At 35.7% G+C, this 9,923-nt stretch overlaps 1 protein-coding gene across 1 annotated transcript in view; it reads left to right on the forward strand.

Moving 5' to 3' along the window:
- Positions 1-5,764, forward strand: part of Cph (BCL11 transcription factor chronophage) — a 51,150-nt gene extending 45,386 nt beyond the window's left edge. The window contains exon 5 of the mRNA XM_073081139.1: positions 1,942-5,764. Coding sequence (XP_072937240.1) covers positions 1,942-3,941 — 2,000 coding nt within the window. The 3' untranslated portion in view covers positions 3,942-5,764. The remainder of the gene's footprint in view (positions 1-1,941) is intronic.
- Positions 5,765-9,923: the final 4,159 nt, after the last annotated feature.

Here is a 9,923-nt window from a genome sequence, read left to right on the forward strand (position 1 = left end):
TATCATTACTTCCCAGATTTTGATCCTTATAAGCAACACTATCAGATAGTGGAATAATATAGAGGGTGTATTTTTTTTCAAAATGAACTCGTTCGATTCCCGGCTAGGGAAAAAGTTATTTTAAAAAAGTAATGATGCAGTTTTAGTTTTTATCAAAATCGGCCTCGTAACTCCTTTCAGCATTTTTCGCTAATCCTTATAGTTTCGGATTTGGCCCTGAAGGCCCGTTTTAAAAATTCACCCTGTATACGATTGATTAAAATTTACCTACTCTTATTTCTATGATTTTTAAAAAATATTTTTATGTGCTACGAAAAGAAAAACATTTTAATATCATTTTATAATAATGATTAAATTTATAATATTAATTTAATGATTCCATTCATTCAAATAAATCATGAAACGTTTATTTTGCTTCTTTATTCTAATATTCTCAATTTTATATGCGAATATTTTTTATTCTTAGTATGATGTATACATGGTGTTAATATTTCCTCAATTTCTTAGTTTATTTTTAATATATTTCATAACTTAAACTGAAATACTTGATTGTGTAACATATTCGTTTCAGCATCCTCCTGTAGATGCGTTCTTTCCGGTCGGTCACAATCTGACCGTTACATTTCAATAATCGTCTTAACAGTCGAGATCGCTTATCGGGCGCGCCTACTATTTAAAGTGATGGGAATGTACCATCTGATCAGTACTTTATTTTTGAATGTAATTATATCTTGAATATTTATATCGTAATCAGAAATATTTCAGTGAAGAATAATTTGTATATTGAACATTTTTTACGAAGAAAATAGTGTACCTAGTAGGTATGTGAAAGTCAGAAACTGTATTGCATAGAATATTAGTCTTGTACTTTTCTAAAACTTTGCAATACCAAATAGGTAAAGGTTCCTTAAGTTCAAAATAAAAATTAAACTTAATGTTAAATGTCTGTAGGTACTTAAAGGGATGGATAGTGTTAATTTTTCCGATGTTTTATTCAATACATGGCCAACACAAATTCAGTTGAGACTACGAACGTATTAACGCTATCTTTAAGGATTCTACGATAAAAAAACCCATATATTCCCATCACTATGAGCTCGTTGAGACGTAATACAATACAATGGTGTCCACAATAAAATTTGTCTCGGTCTTACAATGAGCAATCAAATTACCGTCAAAAGTAGGGTGCGGGCGAGCGCGCCTTGACCACGTGACTGACGAGGCCTTCTGGCCGAGTCACAAATCTGTTAAGACGCATTGTAGAATTGAATTAACTATTACAATAATAAACAAACATTAATCAAACAGCATTAGTTACAAAATTAACAGAACGACCCAGAAGATGTGCGTAATTCACCTTCTATTTTTGTTTAACCATGAATTCATATTTAAGCCTTGCATAACTATGAGATCACCATTTTGACATGAAATCTATAGGAAACAACAATGAAAAATATAAAAAAAATCCTATAGTAATATTTTGAATGTTGAAGTAAATGTTATGACAAAAGATAATGTAAAATAATAGTTTAAAAATCATAGAATAAAAAGTAAAGTTGCCTACGTAACATGAACACACTATTCATTTTTCTCTTACCGGGATAGTGTTACATATAGATTTCAATATCAACAGTCTTAACCCGCGCGTGTACGTGATTCCGGCCCGCATATATTTCATAAGATTTTAGAGGTGCATGAATCACGCGGGACACGAAGGGGCTATCACTCACGGCTGCCGACGTACCGAGCCCTTGGACCTCCGCCTGCTTAGCATGCGTACCGCGCGCCAACCCTAGGCCCACACCACGATATGTGAGAGCTATTACTAGACACTTTGCCCGTGTTAATATTGCTGTAAATCTCCCATCGGCGAACCTTTCCATCTTCCCATCTGTTTTGAACGACGCAACATATTTCTGAACTTTTTCTATTTGTCCACAGAACCGAGTAACTACGTGTGCTCGACTTGCAAGGCGCGCGTTCATTCGGCGTGGCGATTGCTTCAGCACGTACAACACGTGCATGGCGTTAAAATCTACGTAGAAGCCATGCCTCAGCAGCAAGCGAGCAAGCAGAATCACTCGACGTCGAGTACGTCTTCATCGAGTTCAGGCTGCTCGTCTACTGGCGCTCCACTCCCACCACCGTCTCTACGACACCATCCGTTACTGCCACCTCCGGATATGCATTCACCGTTCGGCGTAGGGGGTCTTTTAAGAATGCCACTCCCAGGTAGCCTACCACCCTTAGCTCATCCATCAGTCCCTCCAGCACCCTTATTTGCTCGACCAAATCACCATGACCATAGGTTTAGAATGGAACAACTTGTATCTGAGCAATTTCGCCATCATGGACTTAATCTGGCAGCAGCTGCAGCCGCCGTAGCGGCTAACTCTCTGCCACCTCATCAGACATTTCCATCGCCGGCGGATCGACCTCCCGTTATACCAACATCTCTATCGGGACGAGAACGCCCACCACCAGTATCCCAGCCCCTTTCTTTAGAACCCCAGCTGGATTTTTACTCGCAGCGCTTGCGGCAACTGGCCGGTACGACCAGTCCAGGGGCGGCCACAGGCAATTCCAGCTCTCCTAGCCCCAGGAAGCATTCGCCGCCGTTCGCTTCCCCGTCGCCCTCCCGAGTCGGTCAGACTCCACCGGCGGGCGCCGGACCCGGAACGGTGGAAGCGCCTCGAGAAGCCACGAGGCCTCACAGCACTATATCACCCGAAAGACGCGTTGAACCACAAACGGCAGATGCGCCGCCGCCAGAACGGCCTTCTTCCACGCCTACCGTTAAACGTAATAATGACGATGCTGTACATACATGCGAATTTTGTGGAAAGAAATTTAGATTCGAAAATAGTTTAATGGTACACCGACGAACTCACACGGGTGAAAAACCTTTTAAATGTGCTGAATGTGACGAAACATTTGAAAAGGCTTCTAAATTAAAACGACACATGAAAGTTCACCGCGGAACTGATAGAAATACAGAAGACGGGGAATCTGCTGGTGATACTGGTGAAGATGACTCAGATGATGAGCTCGAAGATGAGGAATTAGATGGTGAGGAGGAGGAAGAAAATGAAGATGGTGAAGAGGTTGAAGAAGCTGAGGATCTGACTGTGTCAAATAGTAGCGCACCAACTGGTCCTCCGCGGAAACCAACGCCTGCCATACCAGCACATCCGCCTACAGCTTCAGTAGTTGGCGAGTTAATGGATAAATTTGGTCTATCAAACATTGCCCAGTATAGTGAAGCTTTTAAGCAAGCACTACAAGAATCTGGTAATTCACTAAAATGGCAGCTAGCGAAGGACCGCGACAATAACAACGGTCCTCCTTCTGACAAACCCAATGGTATGCCACCTACAGCTGCTCTACGTTTGAAAGAGGAGTTCGCTAAAATGCCACCTCAACCTCATCCCCTGTTCAACCCTTTCGAGAACCCATTTGAAGCTTCCAAGCGAATGAAACTCGACATGGACAGGGGTGAAGGTTGGTGGCTCCCTACATTACATGCTCAGCGTCCGCCAGAAAATATATTCGACGGACTTAAAAACAGTGGAAATGGGTTGCTTCAAAACCCTTTGCTCAAGAGTAAAGATGGCCGTCGCAACGATACGTGCGAGTTCTGTGGCAAAGTATTTAAGAACTGCTCAAATTTAACTGTCCACCGGCGATCACACACGGGAGAAAAGCCGTACAAATGCGAGTTGTGCTCGTATGCGTGCGCGCAGAGCTCAAAGCTGACGAGGCACATGAAAACGCACGGCAGGCTCGGCAAAGATGTCTACCGGTGCAGATTCTGCGAGATGCCGTTCTCCGTGCCGTCTACACTAGAGAAACATATGCGGAAGTGTGTTGTGAATCAAAGTAATGGTGCTCCGCTCGCTTTATCCGATGACTCTAACGCGTGCCGTGACGAGGCGTCGTGACTCTACCCGTGGGGTGGTCTTCGACTGCCACCACCCGCGCCGCCGAGCCAGATTTTCTGAGGCACGGCTCAACAAATGAATTTTTTGTTGCATCCCTATTAGAGTATGAACGTAACGCAGTGACTGTCGTGCGATTGCGGATATCTTGTTCAATTTCTAGTCTTAAGGAATGAATTGTGTGGCGAACCTAATATAGCAAACGTTGCAATACAAGCCCAGTTATTCCTAGCATCGAAGGGCATTAATTTAAGCGATATATCCTTAGTGACATATCCTCGTGTGAGCCAGTGTTGAGAAATTCCGTTGAGTTGTTAATGTTGGTTTGAATGTTTGTTTTCTTTGGAGGCTGTACTTGATCTTATGTTACATTCTTTTGTTTTGTAATGTTTTATTGTAAATGTGGAAACCAATGCCAAAGTTAGCTATGTTGATTTACTTTATTCCTTAGTTTAAGCTGTATAGTGTCAATTAAACAGTTTTTCCAGTATTGTCTAAGATCTTCATAGTTTCGAGTAGAGTACGTGTTACGGGGTAAGTTGTTTCGTAATTATAGGCTATTCTGTACAATAATAAGAAAATGTTTCCTATCCTAGATAACTAATGTAAATATTATAAGTTTAATGTAAATGGAAGACCTACCTATAATGTTCTTATTTATAAACATCAATAGTTTCAAAATTAATGAAATTACAAAATTTTTGGCAAAAACGGTGAGTTTCCTGTAATCGATATTTTAAGCATTGTAGAAAACAAAATTGGAAATCTTAAGGGTAGGTGTTAATGTAACAAGGTACTTCAATATTTAATTAGTATTTAAATTTATTAAATTAAAAAATATCTTTATGCATTCGATCTTGATTTCCTTGCTTTATTTTTGTGATAGGAAGCTTATTGTTTTTTAAGACTGAAAATAAATTCCAGTTTTGTTTTTACATTAATGTTCTTGTGATTATTGATTCGTGGAAGACATTTCACTTCGTACCTAAATTAGTCCAAGTGTAAAATCTTTCAGTATACGTACTTAATGTAAATTATAATAGAATTTATATTAGATAATTGTAAGTAAATTATAATAGATACCTACTTTTTGTCTCCGAAATCCGTCTCCTAAAGAAATGACTAACTATAAGCCGATTAGACCCTCTTCAGACAATGTTTTGATTAATTTTCATAAATGTCATCTGAACAAGGTCTAGTCGAATTTAATAAATTAAATACCGAATTTAATATAAACCAATAAGTCATTATACGATATCTATTTTTTATTATAATGACTTTTTGGTTTCATTTTGTTTCGAAGTTATCTGACATTGATTATTCCTGGGAAAAAGATATTAAAACTAAATTTCATGACAAAAGAATAAAACATTTTATTTATTCCGTACTTATGTATGTGATGTATAACCACTATATGCTCATTTATAACCTCAATATGTCCTTAAATTACGAAAATAATGCAGATAGAGCATACAAAAAAAAACAATAAAAATTAAAGCCAGCTTTACTTTTAGTCTTACCCTTAATGTTTGTTAATTACCATTTTTATTGTAATAACATCTCATCCTTCAATTTAATATGCTCTGTCTGTTTTTCGTAATCTATGACATCAAACTTATAGATAAATGTCAAACAGTATTTAGGAAATTGTGAATTAAATAAGTAGTTATTAACATTTCAATTTCGGAGGACGTAAGGAGACAAAATAGCGAAACAAAAAAACTAAGACAAATTTTATCGTGTAACTATGTGAAAGATGAACTGTTTTTATTATTTTTCATTTTTATTATTTTTATTTCATTAAATATCCACGATTTGTTAATCAGTGTTGTTGTTTAATTTACCCTCTTAATTTGAAAATAATATTTTTACCTACATTAATTGCATTTAACAAAAAAGAATAGAAGTACCTACATTGACCATAAAAGTACAAATTCTGTATTACGAGTTGATTCAATCACTTAGATTATTCTCCTAATCAAGCAATTAATCAATAAAATCAATTAATTCTTATCTTGTTTTCGATAGGATTAAGACATTATTTATTAGCTAGCTCTAGGGCATTAGGGCTAACATGCCGTACAGAGAATGCCATGAGACATTACTTTCACCCTTTATGATACACTTTTTAAGACCTTGTAAAATAAACATATTAGATAAAAATAAGAAAATCAGTGTTGGAGGATAGATAAATACCTATTTAGACCAATAATTACATTCAAACAGTTGAAATCTAAGTAATTCATATTTTCTGAATAAAATCTGGAATGAAAGAGCTATAGGAACTCGAACTTATATGGAGTTCAGTTTGATGAGTTCAAACGACTCTATCACATTCATAGATATATTATACTATCAGTAGGATAATATGTCTATGATCACATTATAAACAATGACAATAGATACCGTACCTACATGCGTTACCATTGAGGTAAAATTTAAGATGTTATATACGTTTACTTCACTTCAATCTTACAAATTCCAAAGAATATATAGAAATAGTTTTAGGTAATAATACAGACAGATGAGATTTAATTATATGGTGTATTTACTCTTGCGTTACTTTAACGATATCTGCAGCAGGTATAGATACAAATATAGAATGTAGACAGGCTCTAAGGAATAAATTAAGATATACTCGTAAACCGCAGACTATAGGTACACGACCATACGAGAATATTATCGTCTGCATGGGTAACAATATTTAGGTTTTTATGAGAACAAATATCTGATCTTAAAGTAAAGAGTCAACTCGTACAAATTAGACATTTTTATAATACATAAGTAGCAAGCGAGGTTGCACTCCACCTGATCGAAAGTGGCTACTGTTGTCCATGGACATCTGTAATCAACCCTTAATACTAGTCTTACCTGAACAAAGATGCGTTGCCTCGGCCAACGATTCATCACGCTACCCCTGAGGACTAAGTTGGAACGCTTCGGATATGTACTCCCTAACGACATCTGTACCCCCAAGTCGACGCTTCGCTTCGCTTCGTTTCGCTTCGCTACAAATGTCGATGCTTTGAATGACAACCAACCAACACGATACACGCACGTCTAACGAAGGCATAAATTAGTAAATAATTAATGAACATAATATCGATTTACTTTTGTCGAAGGCATTCAACTAATTAAAGTCCAAAATTTGTACGCTACAGAAACTTTAAATAGAACTGAAATTGCTCAATTAAATCCAGTTTAATAATTCAATCGAGTCATGGTAAAATAAAGAAAACAAAAAAAAGAGATCTAAGGTAATTTAACAACACAGAAACCATATTACTATTATTTATTATTTATAATATAGGAGTAGCAGATAAGCATGCAGTCCACTTGATGGTCAGTGGCTACTGCCGCTCATGAACATCTGTAATCAACCCCAGATAGGATTAAACATTCCTACCTGAGATCGGCCACAGATGCGCCGCTACCCCTGAGGACTAAGCTGGAACGCCTCGGAAATGTATGCCTTACCACACCCTTCAAACCAGAACACAGCAGCATGTAACACTGCTGTTATGAGGCAGAAATAAGTAAAAATATTTTTTATAATATAAATTCCCTCATCATCTTAGAACATGACATAGGTACCTTAGAACCACAAAACGCAGGAGGTTTTCCCATAGCCATCACACTTGACTATGAGTATTGGTGACCTGGAGGCATTCATTCGAAGAAAATTCAATCTCTACTCCTACTCCTTCAATGATCTACTCCTACGCCTCTTATGGAAAAATTGTGCTACATATTTGATGCTATAGTAAATTGAATTATTGCCATGAGCATTATGATTGTTGCAAAGCGTAGGTATAATTATATAATTATATGCTAAGATACCGAGGTATCAACTTTACATTACAAAGTGTTTTTATATAGATTGAATATATAAAAAAACATACATCTATCATAGATTAGTAAAGATTACTCACTCGTAACAAGAAAATGTACCCAGTTTTGAGAATTGAAATAGTTGCGTAAAAAAGTTTTGCCACGTCTCCGTGCTAAAATGTCCCTAAATCATTTGAAATTATTATTATAAATTATTTAATTATCATGTAAATAACGCAGTATTAGTTATTTATTCGTAAATTTTCTCTAAAAATGTTTTATTTGTCAAGAATTCAAAAAAAGAACTTACTATAATAAGCCATTTGCGGCTTCATTCAATTTCAAGGCGGCGAAGTATCTTTACTAATCTATGACATCTATAAACAAGTTCATGAAGAACAGGGTTTCTATCCGAGGCCGATCGCAGATTCGATGCCACTCCTGGAAAATAATACTGATGATCGCCTCATTCATCATCATTATCATCAACCCATTACTGTCCCACTGCTGGGCACGGGTCTCCTCTCAGAATGAGAAGGATTAGGCCATAGTCCACCGCGCTTGCCAAGTGAACTGGTGAATTGGTGAACTTCACATACCTTTGAGATCGCCTCATTGTTGATAAGTAATTAGGTAGGTACATTATTTATTTCGTTACTAGCATTTTTATATATTTTCAAAATATAAGATACGATAAGGATACGATATTCGAAGAAAAATACTAAATAGGTTTTTCAATAATATGCTAACTTAGCTAAGTAATATCCAATTCTATACTAAAAGTTGGGTGCGCAATGTCAAAATTGACTTCAAAGGTTAATAAATTACCTTCGTTGTTAATATAATACTAAAAAAATGACACTATTTCCTAAACTAAGATAATTTAACTCAGATACAAACTTTTAGTGCAACTTTAACAGACACGTAAAACGCTTTAAGCGATGCGATCCTAACGCCATCTATTGCCGAGTAGCAAGAAACAAGAAAGCTTAGCAAACATTATTACAACAATTCTACAAATTTTACCTAATTGTACAGGTTGTAGGTACGGATGCTATTTAAAAATAAAAATAATATGTATAATGAAGAACTTATAAATTTTATTATAAATAAAATTTCGTACCAATAATTATTCAATATCTCTAAAGTCGGTACCGGTAACTTTATAAGTTTATGCTATAAGTTTAAAGTTTATATTTTTAACGTAAAATATCATTTATAGGATTAAATAAAAAAATACATAATTTAAAAGCTGTTACTGAAAAAAACATTTTTAACCGACTTAATTTAAAGTTGTCGTAATTTTATAGTTAAATTCAGAAATTAAAGTGTAATATTTTAAAATAAGATTATTATAATTTAATAAGACTCCACGCAAAAATATAACTATAATTAATTTATTTTATGGAAGTTATGAAAAAAATACCCGTAATAAATTCTATTAGCTGCTATTTTCTATGCCCAAAGGTTATTATTATTTACCTATAAACAAATGTTTAATATTATTTGAATGCAGCCATACTTAAGAAAATATAATATCTAACAACAATCACAGAAGTTATTTCAACTTAGACTACTTTAAAATACATAAATATATTTTGTCGTATAAAATGTTTTGTGGCCACACACATTTCTAATAAGCATTACAAAATTTAATAACCGCACAAAAATAGAATAATAATAATTTCAAATCTTATTGGAACATTATTGATTTCAGCCAATAGTACCCGAATTATCTAACAGATGGCGTTGAGTGTTATTGTAACGCTAAATTATCGTATTTAATATACGTCGTCTTATAAGACGCGTAAACTATTTCTATGAGAAATATTCTAATTCAAAGATTTAAGTTAGAGGCCATATGATTATTTAATAAATAGCATATCTAATTAGCTAAATAAGTACCTACCTACTTAGGTAGATTACATAGATATGATATTTAACTAGGGTAGATATATAGTAACTACATTCGAAATTTGAACCCTTTGTAGTTCAACTCCGGCGGCACCACTGCCACACCTATTTCTACCTAATAACAGCAGTGTTAGGCGCTGCTGTGTTCCGGTTTGAAGGGTGTGGTAAGGGAGACAGACTTTTCCGAGGCGTTCCAGCTTAGTCCTCAAGGGTAGCGGCGCATCTGTGGCCGACCTCAGG

The sequence above is a fragment of the Epargyreus clarus genome, unplaced genomic scaffold, assembly GCF_041222505.1.
Source record: "Epargyreus clarus isolate Ecla_fem2 unplaced genomic scaffold, WU_Ecla_fem_2.2 ptg000001l, whole genome shotgun sequence".
In the NCBI taxonomy this organism is placed as follows: Eukaryota; Metazoa; Arthropoda; class Insecta; order Lepidoptera; family Hesperiidae; genus Epargyreus; species Epargyreus clarus.